This window comes from Hyperoodon ampullatus, assembly GCF_949752795.1.
Source record: "Hyperoodon ampullatus genome assembly, chromosome: 2".
Lineage (NCBI taxonomy): Eukaryota > Metazoa > Chordata > Mammalia > Artiodactyla > Ziphiidae > Hyperoodon > Hyperoodon ampullatus.
In genome coordinates, this window is record NC_136915.1 from 7,554,193 (window position 1) to 7,573,581 (window position 19,389).

The window sequence follows — 19,389 nt, forward strand, 5'->3', positions numbered from 1 at the left end:
GTAGGCTCCAGTGAACCCTGAGGTTGTGACTCCCAAGTCTCCCCTCGAGATGCATCTTTCTTGCTCATACACACTAAGGGCACTGGAAGTCTAATGCTTGAAGCTCCATCCACCTTGATTTTCTTTTCTTTGTGATTTGTACTAAAACCTTCGTGAGATTTTCACTTCAAATTACAAACGTCGTATCATTCCTGGTAGGTTTTACTTTTTCTTTGTATGTATCAGGATACCTCGAACGGTTTCTTCCTGTTACATAAGCTGTGACACTATTTTAAAAAGTTAAGAGCTCAAAAAAGGCACAGTTTGATCTTACTTTTAAGTTCTTGGACCATCTCCACTTGTTTGAAACTAATTGGTAGTTCTACAGTGCAACCTTTCCAAATTGTCAATCCCCTGGCAGCTAATGACATTTCCTCTTACAATTGGAGTTTTCATTTCTAATTCAATAACATTTAGAGATCTAACGCTCATTATTACTGTAACTAACCTGGCTCTGTGACTAACAAGAGACTGTGTTTTCTTTGCAGGTGTCTTTTTCTGACCTTGTTCCAATATTCACACTACCTTCCTCTAAGTTCTTAGGGGACCTTTCACTTGAACTGATTCAGAACTTTATCAACGTTTCACACGTGAACTATTATGTATCCCCTGGCTTTTGTTCAAGCATAGTCTCTTTAGCCAATCGCATGTCATTGTGCAAGGCAGGGGATAAAACCGCAAATCAGACACATACTGTCCTTGCCCTCATGATGGATAAGACATACACCAATGAATTATACACCTGAATAATTCATTGCAATTATAGTTAAGTGCTAAAAGCTGAAACACAATGGGCTCTGAGACCATATAATTGGGAACCTAACCTTGCATTAGGGTCAGGGAGAGTTTCCCTGGGAAAATAATATAAAAGCTCACACTTGAGGTATAAGTAGGAGTTAACTAAGCAAAGAGTGGGGAGAAGAGGATAGCACACAGTGGGACCGGCCCATAAAAAGGCCACGAGGAAGAAAGGGAGGATGGTGAGATCAAACTACTGAGAGAGAAGGCCGGGTGGCTAGAGTGCAGAGTGATGGGGAAAGAGGTCAGGCCCCTATCATACAGGACTTCATAGGTCATGCTAAGCATTCAGTATGTATCCCCCAAAGTAATGAGAACCACCAAAAGGTTTAAACAAGGACATGACATCGTTGGATGTGTACTTAAATAGGTGACTATGGCTTTTGCAAGGAGAATGGACTAAAGTGGGATAAGAACGGCGTATCAGCAAGTGATTGCTGCATAAAAAAACCACCTCAAAACTCAGTGGCTTAACAAGCATTTGTGGGTTTTGTTCAGGGGTCTGCAAATTGCCTGGTGTGGGTATACTTCAGGCTGTGGGCCGACTGTGACTCTGTTGGGTTAGGCCGGGATCAACAGGGTTTAGCTGTAGATTGGGATTAAGTCTGCTCCACGTGTCCTCATTCTCCTTGAACCAGAGGCCACAAAGGGCACATTCCTCTTATGATGAATGGCAGAAGAGCAAGAGCACCAAGACCAACTGGGGAAGCACACTGAAGACCTCTCCAGGAATCATATCCATAAACATCCCATTTGTCAAATGCAGTCTAATTGCCAGGCCCAAAACAGCGGGATAAGGAAGTATATTCCACCTCAAGGGAGGAAGGTCTGAATAAATAATTGTTGGGTAATACCCCAATATATCAAAGCAGCTATCACCAAGGCATTTTCCATTCTTGATGGAGAATAAATACATGGTAGTCTGTTGCCTTCTTCATCCTAATCCACCTTGCTTTAGCCCCCAAACAATTGCTTTAATTTTCCCAAAGCCTTTACCGGATAGAATATAAAACTGTATAATATTATCAGCTTAGAATTATCGGCTTAGAATGGCACAGTAGGCATTCAATTTATGATGGATGAGTCTGGCACAGTGCTATGTACTCATCAATTTTTAGATTTAATTTATTGTTTTGGGGGGTGGGGGTTTTTTGCATTTATTTTTCTTTTCTTTTTTAAAAAATTTATTATTTGGGATGAAAACAAATCTGTTTTCCCCCCAAAGTCCTGATTTATCTCACATTCTTGGGCTTAGCTTTAACTGGGATTCATTCTTTTCTTCCATTCTTCCAGTTAGGAATGCATTCACAGCCATAGTCCTGGGTCTTTAATAAGAAGCTAGTCTTGCTGTGGACATCAATATTTTTGGTGGGGTGTGAGGCTGAGGGGAGAGTTCATGTAACTTGGAAGCAGCCCTGGGGAGTGAAAGTGAACTATTTTTAGCTGAATTCGAGTGGAGGCAATGCACTTGAAGAATCCAAAGGCTTTAGCAATATCTTAGATTGACTTTAATGAGTAGTTAGACTAAAATAGCTACAGGCTCCAGGGGAATCTATTGAGAACCTCTCCTGGGAGATAAAAAGGCGCTCATATAGCTCACATCATGAAGTAGTGTCAGCCTCTTCCATGCCCCCAGCAGGATGCTCAGCATGGGAGCATTTCTGCTCATCTTACTAATTGGTGGCTAAGTACAGACAGAACAGAAAGGGACACTTATTTTACTAATAAGTAGAAAAGCTTTCTCAGGAAAGCAGAAGACATGCTCACAGAGAAGAGGAGGCAGGGAGTCCTTAAGCAAGCATACAGGTGACACTTGTGACTTTAAAACAACTTTGAGCAGGCAATTTCCATTTAATTTCTTTTCAGAGAAGATGTATAGAAACAGCATGCTAAAGGGGCTGCAGTGTCTGGAAAAGATAAAGGGACTAGTTTTAATTTGCCTTCCATTTCTGCTGCTAATGACACCCTGCTGAGACAGACTATAATATTAACACACAAATTCCCACAAACCCAATAACATCCTTTCACTAGGATGTCTTGGGTTATTATAAGATCTCTTTAGCACAAGTTATGTCATTAAAGGAAATTTAAAAGTAAATTAATCTCACATCCAGGAAATGAAAAGACAGGAGAAACAGAATTGTAGGCTTTTCCCCACATTAGGTACTCCTAGTTAATATATTTTATGATCTTAATTTCCTGTTATTTCAAATATCTAGATATGAACACAAGCTTCCCTTTGTCAAACCAAACACAATGCCTCCATTTTATTTAGTATTCTTAAAATGTATATTTTAAGATTTTAAATATTTTAATGAAAGTGGCATTATTTAATTTTATACAGTTCCTTACACTGTAGTTTCAAAGCCATTTAACCATTTAATAACTATTCTTCACAAAATATCTACATGAATATTTGGAAGGTGACTTGACAAAATGAGACCAAAATTAAGTATAAAAGAGTGACACAATTAGGATTAGAAATGTAGTGACAGGGTTCAGGGGACACACCACCCCACGATACGGCACCTTGGCATATTGACTATTTTAAGCTGATGGAACTTGAGAAATGGCATGAGTAGTAAGGACTTTTGACCTTCCCTTGAAGCAGGTCATAAAACCCTCATGTGAGAGGTGCCCTGTCCAATATCTGGAAGGAAGGAACATCCTTACCTTCAAAGAAGAGACAGAGAGGAATGGGAACAAACAGATCTGGCTAAGTTTCCCTCAGTTTCTTACACTTAGCTCACCTTTGTTCTATCTCATTTTCCCACAACTTTCCACCCTTCATCAAACCTAGCATACAAGCACTCAGATTTAACAGTTTCTCTGGGTCTTCATTTCCTTATGAAGGTTCCCATGTCACATAACACTTACAGTAAATAAATGTGTGTGCTTTTCTCTTGTTAATCTGCCTCTGTTATAGGGGTCCCAGTTAAGAACACAAAAAGAGGAAAGATATCTTTCCTCCCCTACAGGAGTATTCCCACTTTCTTTCCATTTAATATTCTCCAAAATGACTTAATAATATAAACACAGATGACTCTTGAACAACATGGGTTTGCATGTGTGGGTCAATTTATACCCAGATTTCTTTCACTAAATACATACTACAGTACTACACAACCTGTGGTTGTTTGGATCCACGGATGTGGAACCACAGATACCAAGGGCTGTCAAATTGTACATGGATTTTCAACTGCGCAGAGAGTGGGCACCCCCAACCCCCGTGTTGTTCAAGGGTCAAGTGTATTTTAGTGAGATATGCATTTTACAATATTGATTTTATTGATTTTTTATTTTTTTGCCACTTTGCATGGCTTGAAGGATCTTAGTTCCCCGACCAGAGATTGAACCCAGACCCACAGCAGTGAAAGTGCCAAGTCCTAACCAATGGACTGCCAGGGAATTTCCTACAAGATTGATTTTAAAATGAGGTAAAAAATTATAGATGAAAGAGATCATTTAGATCAAATTGTACAGATCAGAATTATTTCCAAGTGTACTCTTCCTTATAATATGTGAATACACATCTGAAATAATGTTTCTAAGGATCCAGCTAACTATGATGGAGTGACAGATTTGGAAAGAGGGGTAGGTCTATTTAAAACACAATTTTATCATTGTGAAATAAACCTCTTGGTGATGCAGCCGAATATCTAAACTTCTATTAACCATATAAATACTTAAGAGTCTTATTTTTTTAATAAAAGGACTCTATTCAATATCCATTTTAGAAAATTTAACCAAAAAGAGCCAAGTAATGTGTCGGGCATATCTCAGCACTCAATAAATGCCTGATGAAAGAATAAATGACATCACAATCAGAAGAGGTAGCAGATAGAAGCTTTCCTTGCTTCCACATAGTAATTGTTGTTAAGATTTTCTAAAATCCATTCTCTTCACTTTCAAGACCTAATCGCCACCAGAGAAAGTACATTTTGAGTTTTTCAAAGTAAAAGGGTCTAGTGTACACAATTTGTCCAGTGCGTTCATTGTAACAAAATTAACCTGGCACAATCAACCTCCCTCTCTGGCAAGAGCAGCACCGTGGGAGGTCGTAAGAGTACTGTGGGAGCAGTCAGGTTCCCAGAAGAGAGGCACACACATGAATGAGCACACTCACATCCCTCATTTCTGCTCCAGGCCCACAAGTTAAAGACAGAGTTCACATTTTCCTTCCTGAGAATGGAAAGTAGATTTAGGTATGTCTCACGTACTCTTTTATTTGGACTCTTGCTCCTGGTATTTTCTTGCAGAGGAATAAACCACTCATAGTTCTGGAAGACAGGATGAAAAGAAATGCCACGAGGCTGAGGCTAAGGGGCTGAGATTTTGCCTGTTTGCTTGAAAATTACAAATGCTCCTCTCCTGAGTAAATATGAAACAAAATATTTAAATAAATGAGTATAAGCTCAGAGGTCTTGTTTGTTTTGGTGGTTCAAACGCAATGGAAGTTTATTTCTTGCTTCTATGAGTTTAAAGTGGACTCTCTTGATTGGTGGGTGACTCTCTTCCAAGCATTGATATAGGGTGCCAGATTTATTGCCTCCTACAGGCTGCTAACTTTTTTTATAACTTTATTTATTTTTATTGAAGTATAGTTGATTTACAAGCTCAGAGCTTTAAAAACCAAACCTAAGGTATAATTTACCAAGACCTAGAACAAACTTGATGTAAAACTTGAGGTGCTAACAAAGTTAAAAAGAAAATTTTTTTTAAGGGACTTCCATGGTGGTCCAGTGGTTAGGACTCGGCACTTCCACTGCAGTGGGGAACGGGTTTGATCCCTGGACAGGGAACTAAGATCCTGCATGCCAAGTGGCGTGCCCGAAAAAAAAAAAATTTTTTTTAAGATGAATAAACACATTTTCTAAGAACATGGTTAACCATAGGATTAAGACAATCACAACCTAATCCAGGCCAAATATTTACTTTTACCTAAATTACCTATTTATTAAATTATCATCGAGGGTCACTGCCTCAGTTTTCAACTTGGCCTGGTTTACGAGTATTGCAGGAATAAGGCCAGGCCTAAAAGAATCAGGTTTTCATACAAGCCAAAAAAATCATTGAACTCTTCTTATATATATGACAATTTAGCAGCAACAAAAAAATAGTACTTGAACTACTTAAGACATTTTAGAATGAACAGACATAATTACGATAACTTAAACTCTTAAACCATGTATTGAAATTATGAATGAAACACAAAATCAGAGGTTCTTGTGGGAAGGCTTCAGAAGTTCAGTCACAGTTGCCAGAAGCTGAGGGCAGAGGACCTGTGACTGATGCATAATCTTAGAAAGGACTCTTACTAGCATTATCTTCCTCCTTTTGTTTTTTAATTAATTAATTTTTGGCTGTGTTGGGTCTCCGTTGCTGCGCACAGACTTTCTCTAGTTGCAGCAAGCAGGGGCTACTCTTCTTTGTGGTGTGCGGGCTTCCCATTGCAGTGGCTTCTCTTGTTGCAGAGCACAGGCTCTAAGCGCATGGGCTTCAGTAGTTGTGTCATGCGGGCTCAGTAGTTGTGGCTCGTGGGCTCTAGAGCGCAGGCTCAGCAGTTGTGGCGCACGGGCTTAGTTGCTCCGCATGTGGGATCTTCCTGGACCAGGGCTCAAACCCATGTCCCCTGCACTGACAGGTGGATTCTTAACCACTGCGCCACCAGGGAAGTCCTTGTCTTCCTCTTTCTTAACTCAAAAGAAAATTGGTGGCTCTCCTTGACCTCCTTTATAGAAAATATTTTTTACTTGTTTATTTTTAATTGTAGTCCACTGTCTGAGGCTGTAAGGAATGTGATACTCTCAGAGGAAAACAACCAAGTGTTAGGAAGCTACCAACTGACAGCCTCAAACCGCTCAACTTTCCTGGTCCTCTGCTTGGAACAGCATGGACTTTGCATTGTAAGCTCTTAAGAATGTCACTAACCCCTTGTGTTTGAGGCCCTTTCAGCATTACAGTCTTTCCACCTTGCTATTAGTGTGAGCAGGGAGAGGGGCTTTCAAAAAGAAAATGAGTGAGGATGTCAAAAGGCCATATTCTAGGGCGATATCTAGTAGAGCCATATTTCTAACCTGCTTTTTGCAACTTAATGAAAATATTAAGTACTAGTTTCCCCAGTTTCTAAATCTTTTCAATTCCAGGGTCACACAGACTGGAAGCAATTACAGCTTGTTCATGGGGGTCTGTGGGAGTGCTGACAGTTTTAATTTACATATTAATGCTGAAAAACAATTTGAGAGGCAAAGAAGAGTGTTCTTTGGTCTTAGTAATGAAAAGACAAGAAAAAAAAGTGGACAGGAAAGTGATTGAAAAGCTCTAGGCAAAATGGTCTGGGTTTATTTTTTCTGTAATAATTTCAAACTATCCACCGGTCACTGTAATAAGATATTATTCCAATAGTGGATTTGCACAGTCTTTTATTTTGCCTAAGATGACCATTCTTTGGCTGAGTGTCTTCAATAAAAGGCCTATCGACCAAAGTTAACAACCCATCTGTCCCAACTCCAACTCGTTCCTGGGAACAACTCATTCTATTGCTTGATTTCTTCCTCTACCTAACTTAACACTCACAGGATAAAAACAAAGCAAAACACTGAAAGAGAAATTGTTTTAAATTATTAGATTTCATTAAACAGCCAGGTTGGACACTTGATCATTGGAATTTATTTCTGCGGCAACCCCAGTTCTTTGAAAAATGCAGGAATCTTTCCATTAAAATATTAGCTTGACCCAAGGATGTCAAAAAGCTGCCTTAGCATTAGTTATTGCAGTTTGAGACCTCCCAAGACATCTAAAAAACTAGAACATTAAATATAGCAAAATATGAACATAAACATAGTTTACAAGTCATTTAATAACTATAGTTGTATAGACTTCTCAAATTATTTTTCTAAATTACCAAATTTGTGAAAAATATATCATATGGCCCTTGAAAAAACTATTAAATGGTGGATTAACCCCAATGTAAAGCTTTCTACATTAAGAAAGAGAGGGGAATGCACAGTAATCCTATGTAGTAGTTAGCTCCTATGATCCCCACTGAACAGATGAGGAAAATGAGGCTCAAGAATACTGTCACCAAAAAAAAATATATATATATATATATATATATAGAGTCACCTACCAAAGGTCACACAGCCATGACTGACAGTGTCTTGCTAGGCGCTGCAAACTTGGTCACTTTGAAATGAAGGTTAATTTTAAATTAAGTACTAGTCATCACTTACAAAATGAATACATTAATGTGATTAATGACAAAATATTTCACTGAGGTTAGTCTTACAGAAAGTTTAAGGGAAACCAAAGTTAAGGACTCCAGATTCATTTAGGCCTCTTTCAAATATAAAATATTCCTAATTTTCCTTGTCTTACTACTACTGGAAGGGAATCTTGCTATGAATTAAAACAAAACAAAACAAAACCCAAACAGCAATTCTGTTCCTAGGTATATACCCAAAAGAATTGAAAAGGGATATTTAAACAAATACTTAGGCACAAACATTCATAACGGCAACACTATTCACAATAGCCAAAAGGTGGAAAAACACCAAATGTTCATCAAGAGATAAATGGATAAACACAAAGTGGTATCCATGCAAGGGAATATTTTCAGCCATTAAAACGAACAAAGTACTAATACACACTACAATGTGGATTAAACTAAAAAATATTACGCTGAGTGAAAGAAGCCAGACACAAGAGGTCACATACTATATGATTCCATTTATACGAAATGTCCTGAGTAGGTAAATCCATAGAGACAGAGAGCAGATTAGTGGTCACTAGAGGACTGGAAGGAGGAGGGAATGACTGCTTAGTAAGTATGGGGTCTCCTTTGCGGGGGATGAAAATGTTTTGCAACTAGATAATGGTGGTCATTGCACAACACTGTGAATGTACTGAATGCCACTGAATTGCACACTTTAAAATGATGAGTTTTAAATGGTCATGTGAATTTCACTTTGGTTAAAAAAAACACACAGAATAATGAAATAATGGTGATTGACCATAAAGCCCTAGATGAATAACAGGTAATTTGCTTTTTCTTAGTTTGTCACAATTTAATGAGTTTGTGACCATCATAAACCAATATATAAAAAATTACCCATTAAAAGTTCCAAATAAGGCATTAATGTAGCTGAGGTCCCCTAATTTGTCCAGTTGGCAGAGCACCTAGTAGAGTTTACAGTACACAAGAAGCTTTAAAAATGTTTTTAATTTGTATGAAGTCTAAAGAAAAAGAATACTGAGAAAAATGTGAAAGAATATAAAGTGGCCAGAGCCTAGGAAATAAGCTGACGTACATGCATATGGGGAAAATCTATATATCTGAGTGTGCAGAGAGATGTAAACACTCAGGAGAGAAACTGACTTCTTCTCATAACTTATTTTGTGTTTCTCCCAAAACTGAAGAGTAAATAGTAGTTTACAGTCACCACCCTCTGGGTTTCAGCAAAGAGGTCACACACAGGGAGGGCCTCGAGCTGCCACTTCCAATTGCTTCCCTGGTGAAACAACGCAGGAGGTTAAGTTACTTCAGGAGACTCTCAACAGGGCTCCCATTGTTCCAAGCTCAAAACTCAGAGATACAATGGGCACCATTCATACTGAGAGCTTACGGGCTGGGGAATGGTCACTCAGTGACAACTTTTTTGGGGACACTGAATTTTCATAAATACGGACTTGCACCGATATGTGTGAATTATTTTTTTTAAAGCAGCACAAAATAAAGAAATAAAACTCAGTGGACATTAAACTGACAGGACACCCACGTCTTATCCCCAGCTCTGTCTCTAATGTGACTTTAAGAAAGTCACTTGCTCTTTCTGAGCCTTACTTTCCTTGTTTGTAAAATGAAAAGGATTTTAAGATCACTTAGAACTCTAAAGTTCTGTGAACACATATGAGGTCTGTTGATGTTGCTACATTATTTACTCCAACAAGTGGGGATAATCATGAGCAGAAAAGAATCATCAGTTCACATCTTTTCATTTACTACCAGCACTTAAAAACAAGGAGGCTCAATAAAGACAGGCAGAGACACTATTTTGTTTTCTCTTAAACAGACAAACCATAATGAATAAGGTCCAGTGAGCCCCTCCATCCCAACAAGTCCAGGATCACGGAAGTGGGTATCCCTACATAAAGCACAATGATGAAGGGCATAAACAAAAGCCTTAAGTATGTTTTTCTGTCACCTTTTCTTAGGTTATTAATACATTTCATGAATCTCTTGACTTCTTTGCCATGACTCAGAATCCCCAGAAGAAAAATGCCATTTACAACAAGAATGCGATCAATGTCCTAAGTTTTCACACCACGTCAGTTTTTTGTTTTTTCAACCTCAAAACTTGCCAAAGCAAGAACTTTGTCGCCAGAGCCTAAGAAGAAAGACACATAATAAACAGAAATGTCATTTCAAATGCATTTATAGTTCCAGGTAAAGAGAGGAAAATCTATCACATAGATGATAAAACAGAAAATGAAACGAGTTTTTATTATCAGCACATTATCCCTGACCCTCCCCACTGCCATGACAATTTCCTTCCCTGCACAAACAACTCAGCCACATAGGGCAATTTATTGGTTACAAATACTTACTTTAATTCAGGTATGAAATAGAACATGTAACATTTTAGTTTACTTTTATATTTACATTTAGCTGACAAATATTTTTAAAGCATTAGGCTATATTAATTTATTTTTAATTAAATAGTATTGGAAAATAAACCCATTAAAAAGAGGTTTATAAAGAAAACAATTCTGGTTTCACCTCTAAACTCAAGAAAAGGCCATCATTTTATCTCACTCGTGCGTGCCATCTGTCAATCTAGAGCAGTAATTCATGTCCAGCTTTCAGAAATACGAGGGTACTCACCAAGGTCTGTAGAGACTTTCTCAAACTGGCTGAGTATAGCACCTGCGTTTGCTGACAAGAAGGCCTCGTCATCTGCAGTCAGCTAAACAAACAGAACAAAGCCCAAAGGACTGAGTTCAAATGTGAACAAAGTGGCTCTAGGAATCCCTGTTAAGAATGTCTTAGGACCACAAACTAAATCACAGATCAAGAAGTTCTATACCAAATACTTCACACTTTTTCTTTATACCTAATATATTAAATTAAATACAAGTACCTTCTCTCCAAGTTTCCTGAGAGCTGTTAGTATCTCCACTTTCTGCTGAGTATACAGGTCTCTTTCCAGCTTTCCTACCATGAGATCTCTATCCATCTGTAATAGATGAATGCAAAGCATATGGTATTTAAGTTAAAAGCATTCTTTGCATAAAATCAAGCTTTTCAGATATACTTTTTTAAGAAAAGGTCTTCTACCAACTAATATTATAAAGAACTATAGAAACAACTCAAGGCAAACATGATAGAAATGTTATTACACAGTTCTAATAAATCTTGATACTAATCATAACCATTGTCTTAGTTATAAACTCTACTGAGGAATTAGTAGGTCAATAGCTTCTTTAAAGAGGAGCTATCCTCTAAGAACTCTATTTCATTAAACTGAAGTGTGGTCTAAAGGCCTGAATGAGACAACTGGTAACAGATCTCCTGGAACTTTGATTAAATATCACCTCTACCACCAGAAACATTGATAGCATGTACTATGCTTTGGTACTATTCTATGTGCTTTACACATTTTACTCCATGTAAACCTCATAACAACCAATAAGAGGTAGGGACTATCATTATTGCCTTTTTACAAATGGGGAAACAGGCACAAAAAGAGGTTGAAGAAGGACTTCCCTGGTGGTCCAGTAGTAAAGAATCTGCCTTCCAATGCAGGGGACCGGGGTTCGATCCCTGGTCGGGGAACTAAGATCCCACATGCCGCGTGGTGCGGCCAAAGAAAGAAAAAAGAAGAAGAAGAAAAAAAAGAGGTTGAAGAAAATAACTCCCCCAACATCACATACGTCCACAGTAGAACAGGGGTACAAATCCAAACAGTTTGATCCAAATCCATGCTCTTAACCACTATGCTATTAAATTACCAATGGTTGCAAATAACTTATTAATGTCTTAACTATATTCAAGTCTATAAACAGACTTCCTCAAGTGTCAGGTTTATAAAGATGTTTGAAATTCTTAGATGGGAAAGGCCGCACATGCATAAAGCATGGCTGCTAATGAATGCTAGATGGGATTTCAATTCAGAGCTCCAGAAATAAATAGTAAAACTTTAAATGTGGAGTCGTAGCAGAAGCAGTCAGTAGCAACTTAAACTGCCATATGCTGGTTAAACCTCAACATTTGTTATCAACAACAACTGCTCAAAGGACTAATTTTGTCAGAAACCTAGTTGTGGGTTGTGGCTCCAAAGTCAACTGACCAGTTTTTTGAAATAGACTATTTTTTAGAGCAGTTTTAGGTTCACAGTAAATTGAGCAAATGGTACAGAGATTCCTCATACACCCCTTGTCCTCACTCATGCATAGTATCTCCATTATAAACATCCCCACCAGAGTGGTACATTTGTTCCAACTGATGAACCTACACTGACACATCATTATCACCCAAAGTCCATACTTTACATTAGGGTTCACTCTTTTTTTAAAAAAATTCAATTTAATTAATTTATTTTTAAATTTTATTTATTTATTTATTTGGCTCCGCCAGGTCTTTGTTGCGGCATGTGGGCTCTTTTAGTTGCGGCACGCAGGATCTAGCTTCCTGATCGGGGATCGAACCCGGGCCCCCTGCACTGGGAGCGCAGAGTACTAACCACTGGACCGCCAGGGAAGGCCCTAGGGTTCACTCTTGGTGTTGTACATTTTCAAATGACCAATTTTTAAACTTTAGAATAACATAATGAGCAAATTCTTGGGCTGAGAAAAGAAATACATACAGGGACTGGATCAATTTAAAGAAACTTTACCTCTGCTAACCTTGTCCGAAGCTGACCAGGTTGTTTCTTTGCAAACAATCTGATGACCTCTGGGGTTTTAAAGGCCTGGCTGATAGCTGCCTGGATAGCCTAGAAATACAAGAAGGTGAAAACTAACCAAAATAGTCCAACAAATCAGATATTACAATATTTGATTGATAGGTCTTCAATTCTTAATAGGTCTTCTTTGTTCATCAAACAGTATTACAACTTTAGTATCCATTTGCTATTTCTTTCTTTCTTTTTTTTTTTTCTTGTGGTACGCGGGCCTCTCACTGCTGTGGCCTCTCCCGTTGCAGAGCACAGGCTCCAGATGCGCAGGCTCAGTGGCCATGGCTCACGGGCCTAGCCGCTCTGCGGCATGTGGGATCCTCCCAGACTGGGGCACGATCCCGTGTCCCCTGAATCAGCAGGCGGACTCTCAACCACTGCGCCACCAGGGAAGCCCCCCATTTGCTATTTCTATGCATGTCACTGGAGTCAAATATATAACTAGATGAAGATCTGGAAGCAAATGCTGTTTTATCCGTAAGTAGATATTCCTCTAGAAGTTAAACCCCAAAAAGGGTACATTTTCTATCTTAAATATACTTACTGGAAAAAAACAACAACAAAAACCAAACTGTGTCACCAATGTAAGTAAATTATGCTTACCAGTTGCATTCCACTTAGTTCATCAACCAAAGTCATATTTCCGGACATAATTTTCTTTAGTGAATCATTAAATTCACTTAGTTGCTCCAGAGTTTCTTTTTTGGTTTCTTCATATTCATCTGTATCAAGTTCCTCTCTGAAGTACAATGAACATAATATAGAAAAATATAGAGTTCCAAAAGAAAAAAACATTCTTAGTATTTATACACTAAGACTTCAGATACATATATATATACAAAAAATATCCTGGGGGAAAAAGGCTGAAAGGAAATATCAAAATACTAATGATGGATGTGTTCAGACATTAGTGTGGGCGTTTTCCTGCAATTCTGACAATTAAACTTTCTTTTTTTTTTTTAAACCAAAATGAGACATACTTAACAAACAAACCACATAATAACTTCCTTTTAAGCAGTCTCTGAATCAATGGTATAACCTTGGGCAAGATATTTGACTAGTCAAGCCTCAGTTTTTTTATCTATTGTATAAGCTGTAGATAAGGATAGTACCTACTTTATAGGGTTGCTATGAGCATTAAATGAAATATGGAAAGTACTTGGCATATAATAGGTACTTAACAAATAGCTGTTATTATTACCATCATTATCATTAATGGTAGGTAAAATTTTATGCACCTTGAAATACAACAGCAATGCAGTACTTGCCATCTGAGTACTCCAAACAAGCCATTTATTAAACATTTACTACAAAACAGCTCCCATTTATCGAGTGCCTGCTTTGGGCCAAGCATTGTGTTGTTCCCTTCATCTGCAATATTTACAATAGTCTTTCAAGGTTGTTAAAAAGGCAATGAGCAGGGCTTCCCTGGTGGCGCAGTGGTTGAGAATCTGCCTGCCAATGCAGGGGACACGGGTTCGAGCCCTGGTCTGGGAAGATCCCACATGCCGCAGAGCAACTGGGCCCATGAGCCACAATTACTGAGCCTGCGTCTGGAGCCTGTGCTCCGCAACAAGAGAGGCCGCGATAGTGAGAGGCCTGCGCACCGCGATGAAGAGTGGCCCCCGCTTGCCACAACTAGAGAAAGCCCTCCCACAGAAACGAAGACCCAACACAGCCATAAATAAATAAATAAATAAAGCAAACTGTCAACAAGTAAAAAAAACAAAAACAAACAAAAAAAAAAAACAAAAAATAAATAAAAAAAAATAAAACAGTTGTAGAAAAAGTGGTGGGATAATTGGGCACATGGATGCTCTCGAAAAAAAAAAAAAAAAAAAAAAAGGCAATGAGCAGTCTTAGTTCTTTGAGCAGTTAAGGCTGAAGACACACCAGAAGTTCAAGCAGTACCTTCTCAGCTTGATACCAGGCAGGGCTACTTCAAATACTGAAGACAAGATGGGTGTTATTATTTCCATTTCACACTCAAGGAAATGGAAACTTAAGGTGGTTAAATATTTAGCCCAAGTTCACACTCACTTTGAAATTAATCTAAATACTTTCATATCCCAGCCTTTTTAACTCCAAAGCCAGTACTGAGTTTATTTCTGCAGTAGACAAAGCACTGTGAAGAACACTACAGGGGAAACCAAAATCACACATGGGCCTGCACGCACGGAGCTTATAATCTAGCTGCAGGAAAAAAAGGCCATTTTACAGCATAGCAGCACACAATTATACTATTACCTGCATTCCTCCAGGTCCTGTAATTGCTGCATTAGTCTATCCAACTGTTCTTCTAAGTTCTGCTTTAATTTGCTTGTCTCTGTCTTTCCTCTGGAAGCCATTTTACTCTCTAAGTAGAACGATAAAGCAATTTAAAGTAGGCTATACTCAAAAAAACCCCCCAAAAAGTGGTGGGGACTTCCCTGGCAGTACAGTAGTTAAGACTCTGCGCTTACCCTGCAGGGGGCGCTGGGTCGATCCTTGGTCTAGGAACTAACATCCCGCATGCGGCGTGGCACAGCCAAAAAAAAAAAATTGGCTATACTCTTTCTGAGCTACAGGGGTGGGGAAGATAGTTGTGCAAAAAAAAAAAAATCTCAATTTATATATAAAAGTTGAAACGCATATAGTAGTAACACCCCACAAAAATGCCTGGGAGTCTTCTTAATTGAATTGACAAATTAATTAGAAGTCTTAACTATTAGTCTATCTTACTTTAAACATATTTGATAGATGAAAATACAGATTTATAAAGAAACAGATCAGGCGTGACTCTGCTTTACAAGATTCTTTTTTTTTTTTTTCAGTACGCGGGCCTCTCACTGTTGTGGCCTCTCCCGTTGCGGAGCACAGGCTCCGGACGTGCAGGCCCAGCGGCCATGGCTCACAGACCCAGCCGCTCCGCGGCATGTGGGATCTTGCCGGACCGGGGCACAAACCCGTGTCCCCTGCATCGGCAGGTGGACTCTCAACCACTGCGCCACCAGGGAAGCCCTACAAGATTTATGTTAACATTCTTTTTCATTCTTAATAAGTACACTCCAGGACTCAGAATAGTCCTAGTATTATCTTATTGGTCTTTATGTGCATTTACCTAATGACTTGTGGGCATGACCAATTTATGATATGAATTTCTTCTTTGGAAATGTGCCCATTTTTCTACTGGATTATCTTTCTCTTACTGATTTATATAACATGGATATAAAGTCTTTACAATTATGTTGCAAATATTATCTCTTGTCTCCTGGCTTTAAATTTTATTTATGGCATTTTTTTGTTATGGTAAATTATTATTTTTAATGGCCAAACCTATGTTCTCCTCTATGTCTTCTTAGTTTTGTGTCCCATGAAAGCAGGCCCTGACCATCTCAAGATTTTTTAAAATATATTATTTTGTTTTTATTTTTGGCTGCACCATGGGGCTTGTGGGATCTTAGTTCCCTGACCAGGGACTGAACCCGGGCCCACGGCAGTGAGAGCACCAAGTCCTAACCACTGGACTGCCAAGGAATTCCCAAAAATATACTATGTTTTTGTTAATGCTGTGAAGTAGGGATCTAACTTTTATTTTCTTTCAAATGGATAGCCAACTGCCTCAACACTGTTTACTAGTATTTATTTATGCTACCTTTAATTGAGACTCAATAGAAACAGACTCAAGTCTGTTTCATTGATAATATTCTGGTCCTAAGGCATTACTTTACTATTTTAATTATTATAGCTTTAGAGCTGGTGTATACTGATGACTGATAAGGAGTTGGCTCTATTATTGTTTTTTTTCCCCAAAATTCTTGACTATTCTTGTACATTTTCCCTTCTAGATGAATTTAAGAATCAGTTTGACAAATTCCCAAAAAAATTCAATTGAAATTTTTTTTTAATTTTTACTTATTTGTTTTTGGCTTCATTGGGTCTTTGTTGTTGTGTGCTGTGCGCGGGCTTCCTCTAGCTGCGGTGAGCTGGGGCTTCTCTTCGTTGAGATGCATGGGCTTCTCACTGCGGTGGCTTCTTGTTGTGGAGCATGGGCTCTAGGCACGCGGGTTTCAGTAGCTGTGGCGCATGGGCTTAGCTGCTCCGTGGCATGTGAGATCTTCCCAGACCAGGGCTCGAACCCGTGTCCCCTGCACTGGCAGGCAGGTTCTTAACCACTGTGCCACCAGGGAAGTCCCTGTCCACCATTTCTTACAGGCAAGACTCCAGCCTCCATGACCTTCCCTCAGTTCCAAAGGGCAGATTCCGAACAGTTGCTAATCAAGGGAGGAGTAGCCAAGAAACCACCTGAGGCAAGATTAAAGGGACCAGAGAAGAAGCTCATCCTTCTCTCTTTTTTTTTTTTTAAAGACTGGCTAGAACTGTGTTCCTGAGGCTGTTTTTTTTCTTTTTTTTAATTTTTTAAAAAATTTTACTTATTTTTCTTTGCTGCATTGGGTCTCTGTTGCTGTGCACGGGCATACTCTACTTGTGGCAAGCGGGGGCTACTCTTCATTGCGGTGCGTGGGCTTCTCATTGCGGTGGCTTCTCTTGTTGCGGAGCACGGGCTCTAGGCGCGCAGGCTCTAGAGCGCAGGCTCAGTAGTTGAGGCGCACAGGCTTGGTTGCTCCGCGCCACGTGTGATCTTCTGGACCAGGGATCGAACCTGTGTCTCCTGCAGTGGCAGGCGGATTCTTAACCACTGTGCCACCAGGGAAGTCCTCATCCTTCTCTTTTGAGCCTGCATTTTCTTCTACCTATCAAGACCAAGTCATCCATCCTTCATGGTCAAGTTTCACCTTCTCCATAATGCCTTCCTTGGTTCCCTCCCAATCACTACATTGTGAGTTACTTGAGAGTAGGGATTTTACATTTTCTTTATACACCAGCGTCTAGCACAATGCTGGGCAGATAGAAGGTGCTGAATAAATAACTGGTAAATGAATAATGAGAATTGATTGCTTTTTCCACTGCATTCTGCGTCTTAGTCTCCATTTAACACTATGTCTGCCTTTAATTATATGTGATTTCATCATAGCTTGTTGTTTATTTGTCTGTCTTCCTCTCCAGACTGTAAACTGAGAGCAGAAAATGGGTCTGATTCCTTTCTTAGCCTCTTCAGCACTTAATACAGACTACATATTCGATAACTGAATGAACTGTATAAAGGCCCAACGTACTGTAAGGAGGTAAAGCTATTCTAAATGAATTTTAGGGAAGATGAAGACGCTTTAAAAACTTTACCCTCATGCTACATTATTTGAGATTTATCCCAGAAAGATTAACTCGCGGGCACCACCTAGTATTCAATAAAGGTGATGCACCTTTTACCGAAACTGCAAAATTACTCTCAAAAACTGTAATTTTTGAGAATTAAGGTACTCATTCATGCTCACCTGTCTCTTAGTCCTCTGAACTCTGCTCAGTGCTGACCGGTCTCAAATTGCATAAACCTCCAATTCTTGAAGTTCCAAGTGTCTTAAACTTGAGGAAAGCGAAACTGTTCATCAGGACTATAAGGGGCTCAAAGTCCAAACCACCTGGGGGTGGAGCTGGCTGGGAAAAGGGAAACCATTAACAAGTGGTTTTATTTACTATATATAAACGTATACCTAAAGCAGTCCCAATAACTGCCACTTGGGCAGCCTGCAACTGAAACACACCCTCTCTTTCTAGGACGACATCATAGGGGCGGGAGGGGGTGTGGAGGAGGGGGAGAAACCCGTTTTCTCTTTCGACTGTGCCTGTGGCAGTCTTTCTGAGGTTTTTTTCTAGTGAGGCCGAGAGTGTTACTCAGGAAAACCCCGCACCCGGATCTGCCTTGAAGGAAGTTGTCATATCCAAAACCACGGAAAAGGAGCGCATACATTTTCCCGGCTGGAAGTGAGCAGCGTCTGGACCTCAACCATCCGGACGCGGTCAGGGAGCAGCCCCGATCACAGCCCCAAACCACATCTCCCACCGGGGAACATGAAGCTCCCGCATTTGGGTTCTGCGCCGGCCGGCTCGACTAGGCCCGACTGCCACCAGAGGCCGCCGGGAACCCGCTGCCCCCGAAACTCTTCCGCTTTTCCCGACCAGAAACCGAACCACCTCCTTAGGCCCTCGGGGTCCCTTCTCCGCCTCCACCCACCACTCGGTCCCACAGTTCGGAGCCAGGGGCCCCGCCTACCTGAGGGGCCCCGCTCGGCGGACGCGTACAAGAGGAGCACTTCCGTCAGACGCACGCACTTCCAGCCTCCTGGAGCCAATGAGGGCGCGGCCGCTGGTGTTACCCTCATTAGCGTCCGGGCTGCGGAGCGTCTCTCGGAGAGCTCGGGCCGGTCAGCCCTGAGGCGGAGGTAAGTTACCTCCTCGAGCTCTTGAAAAACCCGTCTCTGGTGGAGTCAGCTCAGGACTGCTTAGGGTCTTTGAGGGTAAGGTACAACTGTCCCTGAAGCTAGGTCACATTCAAGTTTGGAACAGGGAGTCTTGCCCCTTTATTGTTTCTGTTTCTCTCAGTGGAACCGAAAACCTCGGTAAATTTGGCTCTGGAACAAGTGAGTTCACCCTGGAAAAAAAAAATTCCTTTTCTAGAGGCTTCTTGGGCTTGGCGGGGCACTTCTCTTTTTTCTGAAATCCT

The 19,389-nt window shown here is 40.0% G+C and overlaps 1 protein-coding gene across 3 annotated transcripts; it reads right to left on the reverse strand.

The window, feature by feature from the left end:
* Positions 1–1,760: 1,760 nt before the first annotated feature.
* LZIC (leucine zipper and CTNNBIP1 domain containing) lies at positions 1,761–18,275 on the reverse strand (the record flags this gene model as incomplete). Of its 3 annotated transcripts, none has more annotated exons than XM_079697350.1 (7): positions 1,761–2,252; positions 10,721–10,802; positions 10,977–11,072; positions 12,732–12,830; positions 13,395–13,530; positions 15,039–15,147; positions 18,164–18,193. In XM_079697350.1, the coding sequence occupies 6 exons, from the start codon at positions 15,137–15,139 to the stop codon at positions 2,194–2,196; spliced, it is 573 nt and encodes a 190-aa protein (XP_079553476.1). In that variant the 3' UTR covers positions 1,761–2,193. The 3 variants fall into 3 exon arrangements, with proteins under 3 accessions (XP_079553476.1, XP_079553475.1, XP_079553477.1); XM_079697349.1 differs by lacking the exons at positions 1,761–2,252; positions 18,164–18,193 and adding exons at positions 9,890–10,223; positions 18,221–18,275; XM_079697351.1 differs by lacking the exons at positions 1,761–2,252; positions 18,164–18,193 and adding an exon at positions 9,890–10,223.
* Between the last annotated feature and the right edge of the window lie 1,114 nt (positions 18,276–19,389).